The sequence below is a fragment of the Sarcophilus harrisii genome, chromosome 4 (assembly GCF_902635505.1).
Source record: "Sarcophilus harrisii chromosome 4, mSarHar1.11, whole genome shotgun sequence".
Taxonomy (NCBI): Eukaryota; Metazoa; Chordata; class Mammalia; order Dasyuromorphia; family Dasyuridae; genus Sarcophilus; species Sarcophilus harrisii.
The window spans coordinates 277,280,019-277,301,796 of NC_045429.1; the positions used below are offsets into that span (position 1 = coordinate 277,280,019).

Below are 21,778 nucleotides of genomic sequence, written 5' to 3' on the forward strand. Positions count from 1 at the left end.
TCCAGATCCCAGTCCCTGGAGGCTCTTGCTTCTCTCTTTCTTGGCCATGAGTTCTGCAAAGTGCTCTTTCCAGGCTTTCCAATGACTAATGCAAAGAATTCTATCTGATTTTTATTCTGCTGGTGGATTAAATACTTCCAGAGCCTTTAAAGACCAATCACCTTGAATTAATAGAATCCTGCCAATAACATATAATTCCCCTAGAATATGGCAGAAAACATTTTAGAATGAAAAGAACTAATGTTAAAAGAATTCCTGGGAAAATCTCAGTCAATAGTTCATGGTTAATGAACATCTAGAAGAGAGAAGTGATTACAGAGAATCAGCATGGCTTCATCAAGACCAGACTTAACTTGCCTTTTTTGACAGCTTTATTAAATTAACAGGTCAGAATGACATTTCAAATATAGTTTACCTAAATTTTTTTAGAGTTTTTGATATTTCATGTGCTTCGTTAAGATAGAAATAGACTAAAATCATATATATGTACATATAATATATGTATGTGTGTAACTATATATGGATATATATACTGAATGCACCAATTGAGAGTCCAAAAAGCTACTTGCTCACTCTCCTCACTAACTGTACCCAGTAATGGTTCATTATCAATTTATAGCAAGATGTCTCCAATGGAATGCCTCAGAGATCTCTGCTTAGTCCTTTGCTGTTTTAACATTTTTATTAATAAAGCATATAAAAGCATAAATGACATGCTTATTAGATTTGCAGATGACAGCCAAATAAGAAGGATAGCTTTTTAACACATTGGATGATAAAGTCAGGATCAAAAAGATAATGACAAAGCTAGAGCATTGGGCAGAATCTAAGATTTAGATTAGAAACTGAGACATGTAAAGTCCTAACTTTAATTTTAAAAAAAATCAATTTCACATGTACACGTCAGAGAAGTATGATTAAGAAATGTTTTACCTGAAAAATATCTGAGAGTTTTAGTGGATTGGAGAATCAGTATGAGTCAGCAATGTGATATGGCAGTCTAACAAAGCTAATGTAATTTTAGTCTGCATTAAGAGACATGACTTCCAGAAACAAAGAGTTGATACTCCAAGTCTGAAGTCTAATCTATTCAGAGTATCTTGTTCTGGGAATTATATCTTTAAAGGGCCAAGGATAAGTCACAGAGTATTCAGAAAACAGCTAGCAGGATGTTGAAGGGCTGGGCCCTGAATCTTTTAATATGAGGATGTTTAGCCTAGAAAGATTTGGGAGATGTATGAGTGCTGTCTTCAAGTATTTGAAGTGGTGCCACATGAAAGAATTAGATTTCCTTTATTTGACCCAAAAAGGCAAAACCAGTAGCAGTGATAAAGTTGCAGATTTAGACTTGACACAAAGAAAACTTCCTAATATTTAGAGCTACTGGAGTGTGGAATGGTCTGCCTCACAAAGATTTTGTAAACCAGAAAGTTCTATATAAACATAAGCTATTATTTTTGTTATTATTATTATTATTGACAAGTGGTCAAGTTTTTGGCTAAATTTTTCCAGTGACAAGAAGTTTATTACTTCTCAGAATAATCGGTTCCTTTTTTTTTTTTTGACAGTTACAATGGGAAGAAAACTTTTTCATATTCAGTTGAACTCTTCTTTCTATAACTTTCAACCAAGTCCTCCTTTTAGAATTACACAAATTAAATATATTCATTCTTCTACCTTGAAATGGTTGAAAATGGCTATCACGAGAGCCTTTTGCCTTCTATTCCTCTTGCAAAGTCTTTTTTTCAAGTCTAAAAATGGTAACTTCTTTATACTTTTTTTATATAACATGATTTCTTTTTTTTTTCTTTTTTTTCTTTTTTTTTTATTTAATAGCCTTTTATTTACATGATATAGACATGGGTAATTTTACAGCATTAACAATTGCCAAACCTCTTGTTCCAATTTTTCACCTCTTACCCCCCCCCCCCCCCCCCCTAGATCAGGATGACCAGTAGATGTTAAATATATTAAAATATAAATTAGATACACAATAAGTATACATGACCAAAACGTTATTTTGCTGTACAAAAAGAATCAGACTCTGAAATATTGTACAATTAGCTTGTGAAGGAAATCAAAAATGCAGGTGTGCATAAATATAGGGATTGGGAATTCAATGTAATGGTTTTTAGTCATCTCCCAGAGTTCTTTTTCTGGGTATAGCTAGTTCAGTTCATTACTGCTCCATTAGAAATGATTTGGTTGATCTCGTTGCTGAGGATGGCCAGGTCCATCAGAACTGGTCATCATATAGTATTGTTGTTGAAGTATATAATGATCTCCTGGTCCTGCTCATTTCACTCAGCATCAGTTCGTGTAAGTCTCTCCAGGCCTTTCTGAAATCATCCTGTTGGTCATTTCTTACAGAACAGTAATATTCCATAATTTTCATATACCACAATTTATTCAGCCATTCTCCAACTGATGGACATCCATTCAGTTTCCAGTTTCTAGCCACTACAAAAAGGGCTGCCACAAACATTCGTGCACATACAGGTCCCTTTCCCTTCTTTATAATCTCTTTGGGATATAATCCCAGTAGTAACACTGCTGGATCAAAGGGTATGCACAGTTTGATAACTTTTTGAGCATAGTTCCAAACTACTCTCCAAAATGGTTGGATTCGTTCACAACTCCACCAACAATGCATCAATGTCCCAGTTTTCCCACATCCCCTCCAACAATCATCATTATTTTTTCCTGTCATCTTAGCCAATCTGACAGGTGTGTAGTGGTATCTTAGAGTTGTCTTAATTTGCATTTCTCTGATTAATAATGACTTGGAGCATCTTTTCATATGACTAGAAATAGTTTCAATTTCTTCATCTGAGAATTGTCTGTTCATATCCTTTGACCATTTTTCAATTGGAGAATGGCTTGATTTTTTTATAAATTAGAGTTAATTCTCTATATATTTTGGAAATGAGGCCTTTATCAGAACCTTTGACTGTAAAAATATTTTCCCAGTTTATTGCTTCCCTTCTAATCTTGTCTGCATTAGTTTTGTTTGTACAAAAACTTTTCAGTTTGGTATAATCGAAATTTTCTATTTTGTGATCAGTAATGATCTCTAGTAATGCTTTGGTCATAAAGACCTTCCCCTTCCACAGGTCTGAGAGGTAAACTATCCTATGTTCCTCTAATTTATTAATAATTTCATTCTTTATGCCTAGGTCATGAACCCATTTTGACCTTATCTTGGTGTACGGCGTTAAGTATGGATCAATGCCTAGTTTCTGCCATATTAGTTTCCAATTTTCCCAGCAATTTTTATCAAACAGTAAGTTCTTATCCCAAAAGCTGGGATCTTTGGGTTTGTCAAAGACTAGGTTTCTATATTTGTTGACTGTTTTATCCCTTGAACCTAATCTATTCCACTGATCAACTAATCTATTCCTTAGCCAATACCAAATAGTTTTGGTAACTGTATATAACATGATTTCAAGTCCTTTCACCATCCTGGTCACCATTCTCTATAATATACAAACATCCCACCAAAATAATTCCCGAATTGACCCCACAGAATTATTGTGAGGTTCAAATAAGACAATATATATAAAACTCTTTACCCAACTCTAAAGTGCTTCATGTCTATCAAACCCTACTCAGAGAATGTAGGACTTGGAAATGGCTGTAGGACTTGGAAATGGCCTTAGAAATAATCAAGCCCAAACTTCCACTTTGCTCTAAGAAGTCTGGACAAGATACTGCACTAACACTTCAAGTAAGTGATGGAGAGCTTACAGAAAGAATTTCCTTGTTAGGTAAAACAAAAGCCATTAATCTTCAAGTATAAGTGATATATAAATATGAGGTATTAAGAGAAATTAGACAATAAAGGACTACTACCATTAATCAAAGTGCCAAGTCCTTGAAAATGCCCCCAAAATCACTTTACATTTCCCACTCTATATACTACTTTATTCTCTGAGATCAGCTATCCTTCAAATATCTTCATCATTTGAAACAACAACAACAACAACAACAACAACAAAAAACATTTTTTTGTTTTGCTAAATCACTAGGATCACAACAGTGTCATTTTCTACTATATTCTTCAATGTCAAAATACTCCATTTCAGTTAAGTCACTTTTTTCTGCACTGGCCTGGAGGCATTACCATCATTTGTAACACTGGGACCCAAATGAATTTTTCTATAGAAACAAAACAAACCATAAGTGAATTTTTGATACCACAAATTAGGGAAACCTATATTGTCTGTCTCATATAATTCTGTTTTGTGTTTATGTATCTTATTCCTTAATACTATCAACTTGTAGAGAGCAGGGGATAAAAATACAATTTTGTCTCTCTTACATCACCTATCATGCACCATCATGCTAAATCATGCTGTCATCAAGCACAAAGTAAGGTTTAGTGAATTTCAAAAAAGCACCACCCTCCGTTTATCTCAAGGCAACGAATTAATTCATTTTATTCAGCAACTGTTTAGTAGATGCCTACTATTTGCAAAAATTAGATCTTTGAGTGACCTTAGAAATAAGAGTTAGACGAAATCTGAGATTTCATTGGTTTAAGGAATATCCCAACTGAGGAAACTTTTCTTTGCTAGTGCAGATTGGCACCTTCTCTACAACTTGTCATCTTAGAGAGGTTTTTAGATCCGTGAGGGATTAAGTGATTGTCTTAGGCTCACACAACCAGTGTGTGTCACATATGGGACTTGGAGCCAGGTCTTCCTGGCTTCAAGGCTGCTCTTTCTTCACTGTGTCCTTCTGCCACTGGATGACAATGATAATGATGATGTTATATTTTTATGGCAGTCCTCACAACATTCCAACTTTTAAGTATCATTTATTTCTGTTTTTTGATGACAAAAATAACTCTCAGAAGGGTAAAATAATTTTCTCATGATCACACAACTCATATGTTAGGCCCTCTATCCATATTTTCTGAATTCAAACCCAAGATTCTTTCTATACTACCTGTCCAACCCCCTCATTTATAATAAAGATACTAAAACTTTTTTTTTAAGTGACTTCATCACAATCACATAGCTACCTGGTAGCAGAAACAAAGTTTCTTGACATCAAGTCCAGAACTTTTTCTACCATATGGTGAAATCATTTGCATTTGTTTAGTGAATGATGGATAAATTGATGGATTTAGATGTTCTGGGGTTGGGGGAGGGGAGGAGAGGGAGAATAACATTACAAGAGAGAGATTATAGTTCCTTCTTTCCCCAAAATCAAATATTTTTCCTCCTTACTCCTCAGATTAATTCTGGTTCTATCTAAAAGTGATGGAGACTATATTTTCTCATCTGGGAGTTTGTTTTTACTAATTAAATGAACTCCAGGTTACAAGTGAAGAAGAGTATATGTGCCATGCCATTCCTGACAAAGATATCACATCAAATGGAACAGCAATAAATCTAATTTATAATTGCATTTAAGTGTTTATGTAGACTACTTAATGGCAGTTTCCAAATTATGTGAAATTCCAGTTTGGACAGAACCCTTTGAGTGATTTCAGAAATATACTTCTGATGTGGAGATAACTATCTTAATATCACTTTTTTCCCCTTGAGCAACATTTGAAGTTATTTTGAAAAGTTCAGGAAAAAGAGAATCTGATTTTTGGGGAGAAGGGAGAGTGTTCATTACCCGATATTAACTACTCTTCCATCATACTGACACTTTGGTATTGAGGGTAGTATCTAGTTTTGCTGAAAGTGAAATCATATATTCATTGTTCAGGCTGTGTTGGTGAAAATGAACTCTAATGTGATTATATATTAATGCAGTGTAATGGAAGACTGGTATTAAATTGAGACGACCTTCTGATCTTATTACTCTAGAAATGCACCTTCCTGTTCAGTGTGCCATACTGTCAGCCCCACTTCCCTAAGCACAAACAAAAAAGCAAGTGTTGCTAAGGTTTATAGGCAATCGTAAATAGAAAGCTGGAGAGGATTTTAGGGGACATCTAGTCTAAAATACTCATTTGATGAGGAAACTTAAGAAAACCAAAAAAGGTAAATGATTTGCACTCAGTTATAAAGACAGTCTGGGACTGGAATCTAGGCATTCTTTATATTACTCCATACCCCCTGTGGAATATGGAGAGAGGCTGTGTGCAGCAGTAGAAAGAGGACTCTAATGGGAATCAGAAACCTGAGTTCCATTCCCAGATCTTCCACTCACTAGCTATATGACCTTGAGCAAGTCATTTTATCTATTCTTAGTTTGCTCATCTACATTTAATAAATTATCTCTAATGTCCCTTTTAACAGTGATGCAGTTATTACCTTTACTTCCAGATACTTCTGGGTAATTTCATCTGGATCTGTTAGCAAAGATCCTTTTCTCAGTCCCCACTACTACCACCACAATTTCTTCTCCAATTATATTAGATTAGCTGAATTCTAGGGCTTCCTTCAACTTTGAAGTTCTTTGTTAAGTCTAATAATGAAATGAACCAAGTGACTGTCACAAGCCTTTTTCATTTATGTCTGTCTGTCAGCTGGTTCCAGAGTAGAAAGAAAGTTAGAGAAATATTCCATGATCATTTCAATTAATATATTTTTCAATATTTACAGGTTCTTAGGGGAATTTGGGGGAACAAAAGTTTAAGAACAAAGTTGCTAATTGCTATAGAGCCTGACAGACTTTCTCTGACACTATATGGAGGGAAAGTGGCCATTTATTGTAAATCCCTTGAGTTTGGTTCATATAGTTCTGTTGATGCATATATTTGAATGTGGCTCTGTTAGTTTTATTCAGTCTCATGTCCACAGGTCCAAGAAATACATACCCTATGAATGATGAAATACTATCATCTTATGTATGAATAAGAGAAATTTTGTTAGGATGATATCCTGTGTTCAAAACTATAGATTTCACACTTTAGGGTGCCAATAGCTATAATGATCTTCAAGGGACCCAGTATCTGGATACTAGTGACTTAATCTTAATAAGGGATGTTTATAGTGAAAGGTGAAATATCTGGAACTGAAATAAGAGATCCCCTTCATGAATAACTTTATTTTCTTTTCTAGCATTATTTTATAATCAGTCAATTGTATGAAACAGCTTCCTAGCAACTGGCATTTCTATCTTGAAGACAGAGAAGGATTGCAGCAACTATAAACCCTTTCCTTTCCTTTCCTTTTTTTTTATAAAGCTTTTTATTTTCAAAACACATGCATAGATAGTTTTCAGCATTCACTCTTGCAAAACCTTGTACTCCATATTTTTTCCCTTCCTCCCAGTACTTCCCCTAGATGGCAAGTAAACAAGTACATGTTAAACATGTGTAATTCTTTTATACATATTTCCACAATTATCATGCTGCACAAGAAAAATCAGATCAAAATGGAAAAAATGAGAAAGAAAACAAAAACAAAAATGACAAAAATATTATGTTGTGATTCACACTCAGTCCCCACAGTCCTCTCTCTGGGTACAGATGACTCTATCACAAGACCATTGGAACTGGCCTGAATCACTTTATTGATAAAAAAAAAAAAGCCATGTAGATCATCATATAATCTTGTGTTGCTGTGTACAATGTTCTCTTGGTTCTGCTCACTTCATTTAGGACTCACTTCACACGTAGGCCCTTTTTTCTTTTTTATAATCTCTTTGGGATAAAGACCTAATAGAGATACTGCTGGATCAAAGGGTATGGACAGTTTGATAGTCCTGATAGTCCTTTGAAACCCTTTCCTTTTCCAAGAGAAAAATATTATCAGTCATATAGTTGTGGGGGACTACCCTTTATTCCAACATATGCCTATGAGAAGCTGGCTGTAGAGTCAGAAGTAATGAAGAATGTGAGGAAGATATTTGCTTAAACTTCGCCCTGTAGGATTTTAAGTAGATGGTAAATTCAACCCTCTACCATCTCACATTACTTTCTTTAAAATGTTACTCTCATTTTAAAGGAGGGAAAGAGATCCCCATGTGCAAAAATGTTTGTGGCAGCCCTTTTTGTAGTGGCAAGAAACTGGAAACTGAGTAGATGCCCATCAGTTGGGCATCAATTGGAGAATGGCTGGATAAGTTACAGTATATGGATGTTGTGGAGTATTATTGTTCTGTAAGAAATGACCAGCAGAATGATTTCAGAGAGGCCTAGAGAAACTTACATGAACTGATGCTAAGTGAAATAAACAGAACTAGGAGATCATTATACAAGGTAACAGGATTATACAATGATCAATTTTGATGGACATGCCTCTTTTCAACAATGAGATAATTCAGATGAGTTCCAATTGTTCAGTAATAGAGTCATCTACAGCCAGAGAGAGGAACTCTGTGAACTGTGAAGCACAACATTGCATTTTCACTCTTTTTGTTGTTGTTTGCTTGCATTTTATTTTCTTTATCATTTTTCTTTCCTATTTGTTCTGATTTTTCTTGTGCAGCAAGATAATTATATAAATATATATGTATATATTGGATTTAACATATGTTTACCATGTTTAACATATATTGGATTACTTGCTATCTAGAGGAGGGGATGGGGGAGATTTGAACACAAGGTTTTATAAGGGTTAATGTTGAAAAATTATCCATGCATATCTTTTGAAAATTAAAAAATGTAATGTTCTCTTCTTTAAAGTATAATCGTTCTCTGGGAGCAGCTTTCTTGGGGAGCTTCTGGAGGCAGCCTTAGTTTCAATTCCGTGTAATAATCACCTCAAATGCAGCCAGCTGGTAAAAGTTCAGTCCTTTATTGTCTCTTCCAAAATAGCCCGGTTAGCTTTCTTGGAGGCCTATCTCTCCATGGTTCCAAGAGCTCCTGTTGCTAGTCCTTTTGCCTCTGCCAGCTTCAGCCTCCAGCTCTCTCTGAATCCTTCATTCTGCCCAATTGAATCCTGGCTTCTCAATCTCCCCTAAAGTCTCTAGTTAGCTTGTAGGAGCTCCTTATATATGATCTCTTAAAGGTGTGAAATCAAAGGTTGACTCCTTCTCTGAAAGAGTGGGATTGTGGGAGCTGTGACTTGTGAATCTCCTCCACTGCACTTGTGAATCTCCCAGAGTGCCTATCAGTTCCAGTGACTTAGCACCTTGTAAGAATCCTAGCAAAAAAGCTTTAATAAAATTTAAAAAAAAATTTTTTTTTAATGTTACTTTCACTCACTACCTAGAAATTCTTATGTCCTAAGAGAGTGTTGGGGAGGGAAGCAGCAAGAAATGCAAATGTTTGTTTTTTTTTCTACTCCAATGAGAAGAGCATCTTGGTTCCTGGAGAAATTCCTTCTATTCTTAGGTGCTGTGATTGCCATATATTTTGCTTGAAATCTCTGTTTAATGTTCACATGACACATCAACCTTAGAGATAGTTTCCTAGATGGCATTGAATAAATTACAGCCCCACAAAGGCAGGGCCTCCTTCTCTCCTTCCTCTCCCCGACTCATATTCTTGCAATCCTTCAGGAATCTGACTCAACACTCTCCTGCTTCAATAATTCTTTCCTACCTTAACTCTAACTCTTCTTTTTAGTTTGTGCATCCTTAGAACTCAATCTGAACCATTCCATGTTCACTTATAAATTGCTTTATAAGACTTTGCCTGTATCTTATAGGCTCTCTGAATAAGGAAACTATATTTAGATCAGCAGCTGCCATGGCTAAAGAATGTCTTTAATCCTCTTTTTTGTATATTTCCATGATTCCCAGTCCAGAGATACTCAAAAGTAGTGGTGTTAAGTTTCAGTCTAGTTAACCTGGCATATCTCTGTGCTTTCTTTTACAGATCCTGGCAGTCAATAACTTTTGACAAACAGCCTGCGTCCTTCATCCGAATAGTTGGAACCCACAACACAGCAAATGAGGTAAGACTCTTCCTTCATGAAAGATGCTGTATTATTTTTTCATATGAAGTATATGGCTGTTCTATTAAGAGCCTGTTGTTTAGATTGTTTATTGTAGAAGAAAGTTTTATATTACAACACAATGAGAATATCATTTGGTATTATTTCTAAGTGTCTTCCCTGGCACAGGAAAATCAATCATTATTACTCATTCCTGATTCCTTCTCTCTTGTTCTCTGATTCCTCTCTCTTAACAGTTGGGAAAGACCTTGAGAAAACATGAATAAATGAAAAATAGAGCTTATTGCATGCCTCGCACTATACTAAAGCACTGGGGATAGAAGTACAAAAGTGAGACACTCCTGGCCCTCAAGAAACTTACTGATGGGAAAGGAACTGAGAAATATTAACCAGAGGAAGTGTGTTTTAGTCTCAGAAGTCACAAAGATGGTGATTCAAACAATAGCATAGTCAATTAACAAATCTTTAGTAGGCCCAATAGTAATATTGATTCATATTCCCAAAACAAGAGGCAACAGGAAGAGGAATGACTGTAATGGCAGGACTAATTGGCAGAAAGACGGTAGGATATAGGTTGTCAGGTAGAGGACTAGCTAGATATACTGGGTTACATTAGCCATCTGTCCACTTGGTTCTGAACAAGGTTATACTTGGCTTTTTCTAGGAAGACTTACAGGTTTGAGAGCTTTGTTGATATTTATATACCCATAGTTGTATTCCACAGTTAAGAAGTTCTTAACGTTTTTATATTATGGAATACTTTGGCAATCTGATGAAGTTTATGAGAACTACTCAGAATATTCTACAAATATATAAAATAAAATAGAAGTATAAAAGAATCCAATTATGTTGAAGTACATTTATTAAAATACTAAGTGTCACATCTGAGAATGAATCTTTGATTTAAAGAAACTTTAACTGCAAAGGTTATTTAGCCATTCATCCTTTGATTGTATCTTTACCAAAGGGGAGGAGAGGGTTTCTGACTGAGTCTAGGCAGTACTCATGCCCTCACTGGAAAACCACCTTCTTCCAAGCATCTTTCACTTTCTCTAGTAGTCTGTGGAACCACTTAGTTCTTCAAAGAATCAGAGTCCCTGTTAGGTATTAGAATAGGACAAAAAACCAGTCCAACTGGAAATATTATAAATGTATATTTCCCTGTTATTAATGACTGAATGAGTAACTAAGGGATGCGTCCCATTGGTCTTCCAAATGGGGGCAGCAAGATGGCACTGTGAGTAGAGTGCCAGGCCTGGAGTCAGAGAGATCATCTTCCTGAATTCAAGTCTGGCCTTAGTTACATACTTAGCAACTGTGCCAAGTCACTTTAACACTGTTTGCCTTAGTTTCTTCATCTGTATAATGAGCTGGAGAAAGAAATAACAAACAAGTCCAATGTCTTTGCCAAGAAGACTCTCCAAAAGATCTGGAAGAGACATGACTGAGAACTGACTAAACAACAGATATACCCTAAGCTCATATGAGAAGAACAAAAATAAGGAATTTTGCCATTTCTATTTTTCTTTGAAAATGAAAAAATTACACATAGAAACTGTACCTGGGTAGGTTAGCAGGATTGGTTTTCTTGGCATAAGGGAATAATCAGGAAAGGGATATCATAAGGAAATTTAAAAGGTTTATCTGTAATATCTGTAAACAACATTCCTACATGGGAGGATGATACTTGTAACTCACAAAAACTTGCTCATTATTATGGCAGTTAGAAGGAACATATATATAGACAGAGGGTACGAGTGTGAGTTGAATTTGAAGAGATAATATAAAAAATAAATAAAGGGATTAGATAAGAATATACTGGAAGCAAGAGAAATGGAGAGGTGGAATGTCATGAATTTTCTGTAATAAAAGAGGCAAAAAATAGCTTTTACATTGGGGAAATAGGGAAAAAAAAGGAGGAGTGAGTGAACCTTACTCTCATCAGAATTGGATCAAATAGGAAATAACATACATACCTAATATGGGTATAGAAATCTATCTTACACTACAGGAGAGTAGCAAGAAAAGGAGATGCAAGAAGGGAAGGAGGGAGATAGAAGAGAGATATTGGGGGAGAGGGTGATCAGAAGCAGAACACTTTTGAGGAGGGATAGGATGAAAGGAGAAAGAAAATAGAATATATAGGGGGAAATCCAGTTAGCAATAGTAATCGTGAACAGAATTTTAAAGTAAATTTCTCTAATGAAGATCTCATTTTTCAAGTGTATAGAGAACAGGATCAAATTTATAAAAGATAAAAGCCGTTCCCCAACTGATAAGTGATCAAAAGATATGAACTATGCCTAAAGGGCTATAATCATGCATATACTTTGACCTAACAGTACCACTACTAGACATTAATACCAAAAGAGATTTAAAAGAAAAAGGATCTATATGCACAAAAATATTTGTAGCAGATCTTTTCTCAAGGCAAAGAATTGGAAATTGAGGGGATGCTATCAACTGAGGAATGGCTGAATAAATTGTGGTTGATTGTGACTTGAGCATGTTTTTTTGGGGGGGAGATCAGGGTTTTTCTTTGTAACATAACTTTTATGGAAATGTTTTACATAACTTCACATGTGCCTTCTCAATGGGAGAGGGTGGGGAGGATAGGAGAGAATCTGGAACTCAAAGGTTTAAAAAAAATGTAAAAAAAATTTTGTTTTACACATAACTTAGGAAAATAAAATATTAAATAAAATAATACACATGTCAAATATTGATGTGGTTAGACAGGGTCAGGTACTAGAAACAAGGGGAGAAAGACGTCTTTGATCATAGACCTCATATTTTAAAGCTGGGGGAAAAAGACCTTAAATATTATCTAGTCCACATCTCTTTATACTTAAGAAAAATGGAGTTTACGATGAAGAAATTTTCTGATCCTTCCCCTCCAAATATACACTTCAAGCTGCTTAAAATTGAAACCACGTACAAAATAAGACATCCCAGAGTCTGGTAGCATTCTGAGAGGTATCTGACTTAGGTTTTGCCCTTTTTCTCCAGGGTAAGATAGCAAGTAGAACAAAAGCTTCTATGCAATAAATTGTCATTTTGTGTGCTAGTGATCTGCCGTTGTTAGACAAATCAAAGATGGTAGCTTGTATAAAATGAGTAAACTCATTTTACTTGTTGGGATGAAAACAAGAAACTGGAAAAAAGGAATCAAGTAAGTAAAGTTTTAAAATATTTTTAAGACTCAGCATCATTTATCAATTTGGCATAGTTTTTCACAATGAAGTCCACAACAAAGGTTGAGGGTTCAGAATGTTTCTACCTCTGGGTAATCTTTCCCAAAGGACCCAAGAAGTATGTCTCTTGTCTCTTGTATTCAGTTCTTTCTAGACTTTGCATAATTGATCTGACCGTGTGATTATTAATTGGTTATTAATCAGTAAACTTCAGCCAAATGGGTGACTGTATCATTCTGTCAGATTCTTGGAGTTATTCTTGCTTATGGGCAAATATTTCTAATGTATACTTATTCTTGTCAAGTTAAAACAACTTTAAACTACAGGACAAATAATCCCATTAGTCAAGATCCACAAATGAGTCAGGAAATGATTTTCGACCCAAACATTTTCTTCAGAGCAGAAAAAGAAATATAATCTTATTTGTTAAATTTTCTTATGCAGTCAGCAAGTACATTCTTAAGATGTACATTAGAAGCTGGAACAACACTTTGAAAAAATACACATTCTGTGCCCTCAAATGGTTTAAAATCCAATAGAACAGAAAAGACAACAGAAGCATGTATGTCTAAACATTATAATAGCCAAAAACAAGTTGAAAGTAGAGAAATAGATATTAAATTGATGGATTAGAGAGTAGTTGTGGCTAAAAAGGAAGGACCGGGACCTGTGAGTAGGAAAAAATACACCAGAAGTATTGGTGAGTTGGAAGTTAGATGGCGCCATAGTGCACAGAGTACCAGGTGTGGAATTGAGGATACTCATCTTGATGACATCAGACACTGACTAGCTGTGTGTCCCTGGCCAAGTCATTTCACCTTATTTGTCTTGGTTTCCTCATCTGTAAAATGAATTGGAGAACAAAAGGGCAACCCACTCTGGATCTTTGACAGGAAAACCATAAATGCTATCACAGAGTTGGACGCAACTGAGCAAACAGAATTTGTGAGTTTAAAAGGTTATTTTTGAAATTAGAACTTTAAGTGCCTACATAAGTTGGGAAATGAATTATGTAAAATGGGACTACTCCGATTGATTGATTGAGCGTTTATGAAGAAACTATAGTTTTATAAAGCCAGAGGCCAAGTCATTTGGAAGTCATTTGGAACATGTCTATGTCACTGGTAAGGAACTTCCCTTGTTGTCCAGGCATTATTGGGATCTAGAGCATAACAAAGGACTAGGCAGAACTGCCTCCTGGGAGAGAAAACATCAGTGATTCTGCCTTGTTGGGAGTGTCTTCTTTCTCTCTCCATCTGCTAGGCCTAACCATAGCCACAAAGTTTGAAATGTGTCTGCTACATGCTAATTTTTCTGTTTTCCTTAAAATATAGGCAGGATCTTAGGCAACTGAAGCTTTGTCAACCTTTGAGATTCAGATTTCTTGATTACCTGTCCTGGTATACTCCTGATTTCCTGTAGCATTTGTCCTTGTCCTTTGGGAAGTCCATGTCTGCTCCTGGCATCTGTCTCTCATCTTCCCTTTGTGAATGCTGAGGCAATGGATTCATTTAAGTTTTTTTTTTTTTTTTTAAGATGCTTATAACTTCTGTCAATAAATCTCCCTAATGCTCTTAAGAGCATCATATTTCATTCAGTGACCTCCTGTTCCTTATGTACTTAGTTACATCCTTATTGTTTATCTTAACTTAGGGAATTTTCTTTTTTTCTCCCTCCTGTGTTTATTCCTCTTATCTTTCACTCCCTTCTCACTTTGCCACATAGTCCCTTGTGCTTGATGTCACTCTTAAGTCCCTCAACTTCATCCTCAATTCTTTTTTTGCATCACATTCCTTGCTTGTTTGCAGCATTATCACCTCAAGCAGTAAATGAAATCTCTTTAACTTATCACTAGATGTCAGCACTTGTAGCTTTCTTTGATCCTTATATCAAGGGAAGCTTTCCCTTATACTTCCATTGTTTTAGTTTATTTGATTTCTCTCCATTGTCTACTGCCAGAAGAGTTCACACAAAAATCATCTTGCTGTGGCCTCAGATACCAATTTATTTTGTGGTCATTTCATCTTCACTGTTCAGCTGCCTCTGTTTCTCATTAGTTCCTCTGTACCTTTCAGATGTCTAGAATCATTCTTTCTAATTCTTCCTTGTTTTCAATGAGCTAGAGGCTATATCTTATTGACATATCCATAAATATGAGGAACTTATTTCTCCAGGATGTCTAAATACACTTCAGCCCAGGGTGCCCAAATGTTACTCTGGTCCTAATGTCACTTCTTTCACATACTTCTTTATATCTGTCCCTTAAATACATCTACATTATTTATTATCTTTGACATGACCAAGAAAATTAACAAATTTTTAGGTCATTAAATCAGGCTAGACTAAAGGAAACGGTACCTAAGGATCCTCTGGATAAGTAGTAGTTAGTGAGATTACGAGAAATGGTAGTGGTTCTGTCTTTCCTTTCTCTAGACATTTATTTTTCATAAAACCTATATTTAGAGAAAAACTTTAGAGCATATTTGATCCATGCAAAAGATACAAAAATGGTGGGAGGAGACAGAGACAGGAAAGAATGGAAAATATGAACTAGAAAAGATGAGATTCCTGCCCCCAAAGACTTACACAAAAGCTTTTGCTATAACATAAATATAGGAGGTGTTGAACCTCACAGGCAGCAAGCAGTATTTCATCTTACTGACTTCAGGTAAGCAGAGTAATGTGTTCTCACTGAGAAGCCTGCTGTATAAAATGTAATTTCTAAAATTCCATGGCATAGTGGGAAAAGCATTGGCCTAAGACTCAGAGAGTTTATGTGCTCTTGCCAGCTTTGCCCCTGGCCAGCTGGGTAACCTTGAGCTGGTCATCTCCCTTTATCCTTCAGTGAAGCTTCTCTACAAAATGAAGGAGTGAGGAATTAGATGCTCAATAAAGTCTCTTCCAGTTTTAACCCATCAATCTAGGAAGAATAAAAATTGGGTTTTGGGGGAGGGGTTGTGTTGTTTTGTTTTTTTGTAAATGGGGGAGTGGGGAATCTTAGCATACTGTGATACCAAAACTCCAGTTTCTGTCACCACCAACTGAAGGAACTTGTTCCAAATTATTTGTGAATCACATATTAAGGTAGAATTGAGCTTCCAAAGAGGTTATAAGATACAGTCTCTGATTTAAAGAACTGAGCTTGTTGTTGGACAGATAAGACAAACATGTTGAAAAAGTAACTAAAAGTCCAAGGAGGTATATTTAAAATGACGGATCACTGATACAGACAGTAAATAATCTTGGAATTTAGAAGAGGATAATATCCCTGTATGGACTAAAGTTGTCAAAGAATTCTTTATGAAGGTTATAGGGTTTAAACTGGATCTTAAAGAATCCTACAATTTCAGTGTGGAAAGGAACCTTCTCAGGTATCTAGTCCAACATCTTTGAACAGGAATCCCCTCCACAATGTTCCTGATCATCCATCCTCCCTTTGAAGCACTCCATTGAGAGAACCAGCTGCCCATTTCTAGTAGAGTCCATTTCAATTAGGACAGGTCCAATCGTGAAAAAGCCATTTTCTTACATCAAACCAAAATCATCATTACAGTATCCATTTATTGTTCTTACTTCTGGTCTCTGGCATAAAGCAGGAAGAATCTAATCCCTCTTCTATATGACAGCCCCATAAATACTGAAAGACAGTCTTCTCCTTCTTAAGTCTTTTCTTCTCCAGGGTATACATCCACAGCTCCTTTAACCATACCTCATTTAGTATGATGACTAATCTCCTGACCACTCAGCTTCATGTTATTAATGCCCTTTCTAAATAAGAACATAGCTGATTGTGTGGAACTTTATTTGTAAAATGGAAAGGATTGGCACTGGCCTCTTGAGGTTTAGTAAAGATAAATAAGATTATGCTGATAAAGTACCTTTATGTCCATAGAGATAGAAGATTACATTGAATGTGTTATCAGTCTTGCTAGTTAGAAGGCACCAATAAGCAAACTTTGTTTTATCACAAAGAACACTATAGACTATCTGGGTTTGTATAAGCCAGACATCAATGGGGCAGAAATTTTACAAGAGGCTGCTTGAGCCATTTCTAGGACCACTCATCCCTGAGCCTACAGCCTTGCAGAAATTATTTACCAGACTTTTGACAGGCCAGTGAGTAGCTGTGCACTCCTAGTAAAAATAGGAAAATAGACTTTTAATAAACAAACAAATATCCCTTATGTAGATGAACATTTTCCAAATGTCTCGCCCCAAGTTCTGTCAAGCTGCTTCTTGTTTGCCTCTTAATAGCTGCTTCTGCAGGTTGTCTGTGCCCTAGAATACACTCTTACAAGGCAGTCATTCTAGATTCACAAGTTGCAGGTCATCTTTATCCTCATTCCCATCCTCATCCTCAGCATTGTTAGAGTCCCTGAGGAAATATCCCTGATATGCAAAGAGTTCTTAGTCCGATGAAAGACATGATCCCAATCACCAATGTGATAAATACGCAGGAATGCAGAGAAGAAACTCACATCATCTATAGAGTGACTGAAAAGCAGTCATGTCAAGTGCAGGGGAAAAAAATAAGTTGTTTGAGCAGAGTAGAAGAGTGGGGGATAAGACAACCTAGTTAAGGCAGACAGCCTGGCAGATAATGAAGAGTTCTAATTTGATATGTATAGTAATTAGGAATGATCATAGACTTCTGATGGAGAAGTGGTATGATTGAAATGGCACTTGGAAGATGTTCTTACTCCTAGAGAGAGTGAAATTCACATAGAGAAAGGAAGCAGGCTAAAAGTGAGCCAGGAGTGAACCTGCATGCATCTAAATATATAGATGAATGTTTGAACCATTGACTGTAAAAATCAAAACAAGAAAAGAAAGCCCTAGAAATAAAGCAGAGGGAACGCTCGAGTGGTGATTTGTCTGGCACAGAAGGGGAGATTGGAGAAGATACTAAAATTATAAACCAGATATATGCAGAAAACTTATAAGGCTGTTGATAGTAATGCAGGAGTTTAGAAGGTATAAGGATGAGTTCAGTCTTAGAACTGCCTTATTTCAATATTGTCATCAATGGTCAATATGGTATCAAGTGGAGATAATTTCTACTGCGTGGAATATATGGACCTAGAGAAAGGCAAAAAATAAAGGGGTATAAAATGAAGGTTTTGATTTAGGAATTATGCATACCAAAAAAAGTTACAAAATTGCTCATGCCCTTTGACTCAGTAATTCTATTCTCAAGACTACACTGACAACAAGAAAATAATGTTCTCTATAAAAACAATCATAGATATTTATAATGGAAAAATTTGGAAACAATGAGCTAAATTTTTAGAGGATGACTGAACAAATTATAGTAGGGAATTTTATTATTCCATGAAGGACACATATGAAGAATCCAAAGAAAAATAAAAAAGACCAGTATGAAATGAAATAGAATAAACAAAACAGAACCAAAAGAATAAGATACTGAAGTCCTGCAGCTGTACAAATGAAGACAAGTATCCAAAACATTAAAATTTTTAAAATAAGAAGATAACCTTAGTACTAACTTAAAATATAATATCCATCTCATCTTTTACAAATAGAAAACTACTGTGTAAGATTGCACAAGCTATCCATTGCAATTACACTTTTTATCTTGTTTTATGGCACTGTTTTGAAGGATCATACATTGTTGTTTAGGATTGTTAAAGTCATTAAGGAAGTACCCATTGTATTGCGTTCCTTGTAATAAGTGCCATAGGAAGATGGAGAGGATGATAACATGCTCTATATCAATAATAATTGAAACCATGAGACTGCATAAGCTGTAGGGAGTGAAAATAACAGGGAATGATGATGAGACTGTGGAAACAAAGCATTGAGCCCTTGAAAATATCAACAATGAAATGAGGAGGCCAGATTCAATGACCTTAAGGTTTCTCCTTCAGGCTGAAAAAATTCTAGTATTCTGTTATTCCCAAAGGAAAAACAAATAGAATACAGTGTCCTCCTTTTCACAAACCCCTAAAAAAAGCAGACTCCTTCATTGCCTTGCCACTTCCTTTCCTCTCACTTCTCAAATTGTTCTCTGCAAAGTTATGGGTGACCTAATTATTTGTCAAATCCAATGAGTTTTTCTCACTCTTTGTTCTTTTTGACATATATATAGAACTTTGCATTGTTTAATCTCCTTATGTCTCTAGTAATTTGATAATTTCCAAAATAGCTTCTTCTTTCTGAGTATCCGATATACTCCTTTCTCTCATTTTTTCCCTTACCAACTACTTCTTTTGAGTCTTTTGTTGAATCACCAACTTGTAAATATGTCCACTAAAAGCAAGTGCAGTCAAGTTTCTGTCACTCTTGGTGACTTCTCAACTCCTCAACTATTGCCTCTCTCTAGATGACTCCCAAATCTATCTGTCCAGCTCTCATGTCTCCTGAGTTCCAAACCATTATCCTGCATGACCAAACTGCCTATTGCACATTTCACACTGAAATTTACACAAGCATCTCCAACTCAACATGTTCATATTATCTTTTCTCTCAGATCCATTCATCTTTCTAGTTCCACCATCTTTCCCAGTTCACAACCTCAGTGACATCTTCAGCATCTCAACCCACATTTCCATTTAGTTGCCATTTAGAATCTATTCTCTTTCCACAACATTGCTCTCATTTTCTCCTTCTCTCTGCTCCCATAACCACCATTCTAGTTCGCATCATCATCAATCTCTTGCTGGGAGTTTTCATTGGTTTTTTAATTGGTCCCCCTTTCTCAAATCTCAGTTTTTGAGTGGTGCTCTCCACGTGATATTGTTAAAACATAGTCTTATTTGTCAGGCCCTTATTTAAAAAGCTACAGTGGATCTTTAGAGCCCCCATGATAAAATGTAAACTTCTGTATTTGCTAAAGTACTTCACAACTTGGCCAAGGTATACTTTCCCAGACTCATTACAAATTACTTCCTTTCAAACATTCCTCAGTCCCACCAAATTGGCCTTCTTGCAGATTTCTTTTTGGATAGCTGAAGGGAAAGAAAGGCTCAGAAGAAGCTAGCACATAAAGTAGCTGGCACTTCAATCATGCCCCTATCCCTAGGTTACTCCACTAAGACTGAGGAATTTTTCCTTCGAATTGAAAGTTCCATTGAAATAATTTCCTTTGAATAATAAGTATTTTTTATGACTCTTATGAAGACAACCCAGGACCCTGAATCCCAGAGCCTCAGGAAGAGCTGTGCTTTACCAAATCACCAAACCTAACTTCCAGGCCAGCCTCCAGAACCATCACTGTAAGAAGGGGGTCCTACTTCCCAATTAATCACCAAAGGGTGAACAAAATAAGAAAGGTATAGGAACGTTGAGAATGACAGCACTCCTCTAACCACTGGCTCTGCTTCCAGTCCAGCTTTATGCTCCTTTCCATAGAAATGGTTCCTATGGAGAAGGGGACAGCCATCTTCCCCCTCCACTACCCCTGCCAAGAAACACAAAAATCAGGCACGCCGGCCTGGAGCAGCCCCTCCTGTGGACTCTGTAGCTGCAGTTACTGAAGATACAAGGAAAGAAAGTTCTTGTCAACAAAGTCTTCAGCACTAGTTCAGCCCAGGAAACTGATATCATTTTGTCAGTGGAAATTACATGAAAGAGCCATTGACATCTGCTTTGCTCCTGCACTCTAAGGACCTTGGGACTTTCCTATATGACTTTCATCAGAAATCTCCATCTGTGTTGTCCCCCCTATTAGGAGTTCCTGAAGAGCAGGGGCTATCTCGCTTTTCTATTTGTGTGTGTGGTGCTTAGCACAGAGCTTTGCACCTAGTAAGCACTTAATAAATGCTTTTATTCATGCATGCATTCCTTACACAGTCTCTTCCATTTTCTGCCTTTGTGCCTCTGCATTGGCAAGGCCTGTGATATTCTGCGCTGTCTGTGTATGTGATCTTTCCCTTGATAGAATGTAAACTCCTGAGCAACAGAAATTCAGCCTTTTTTGTCTTTCTATCCTTAGGGCATAGCATAGTACTTCACAGACTAGTACTTAATAAATAATTGTTGACCAATTAGTTGATGGAGGCGAGAGTGGTCAACAATGACAGTGGCATAAGAGAAGACTAAAAAGAAGGGAAGCACCACTGGGGTTGGCCAAGTTTTTGAAGAAACTGCCGTCAAGGCTATATTGTCTAAACTGTAAAAAGAAAAGAATATATGAAAGAAAGTAATATAACATCATACTATTACCAACAAAAAATATATTTTTATGACCATCTTTATACTTGAGCATCAATATGCCATGGAAGACTTATTGGAAAATGAATACTTGACTGGATACAAAAAAGAAAAAAATGACACAACATTGACTACAAATCAATTTCAAATATTCAGCAATGCATACACATGGTGTTGGAGCATTGCCATAACTGTTAATTGTGTAGCAAGGGACTATGGAAATAATATCTGCTTCAGGTAAACATGCTGGAGCTGTCTTGATCTGTGTGATAAATTGAAGTATCCTGCTTATGCTGATAACTCAAATGCTCTCTTAATGCTGAGCCTTGGAGTTAGAAGAGGCAGGCTTGAAATGTACATGCTCTCATGTAGCAGGCTGCTTCTTCCAGAATGAACAAACAGAAACAGCCAATCTTCAGATGCACACGAAAAAATCTTGCTGGCTAAGGTAAAGAAACGTCCAGTACAGTTTATGTAAAATGGTTGGAGTTATTAACTGGGTTCTCTTGCTATCTGTCCAGGGGAAAGGGTAGAAATAATTAATCTACTTTTGTCTCCTGAACAAGGCTCAGGCAATTAATTATATCTTTTATATTTGTTTGC

At 36.2% G+C, this 21,778-nt stretch overlaps 1 protein-coding gene across 3 annotated transcripts in view; it reads left to right on the forward strand.

The window, feature by feature from the left end:
• The window catches only part of BTBD9 (BTB domain containing 9), a 445,141-nt gene that overhangs the window by 395,510 nt on the left and 27,853 nt on the right, over positions 1 to 21,778 (forward strand). For 2 of the 3 annotated variants that reach the window (XM_031964922.1, XM_031964923.1), the window contains exon 10: positions 9,731 to 9,809. In XM_031964922.1, the coding sequence (XP_031820782.1) occupies positions 9,731 to 9,809 (79 nt within the window). Of the gene's footprint in view, positions 1 to 9,730; positions 9,810 to 10,045; positions 10,518 to 21,778 lie in introns of those variants that run through there. The other variant, XM_031964921.1, reaches the window with a different exon arrangement.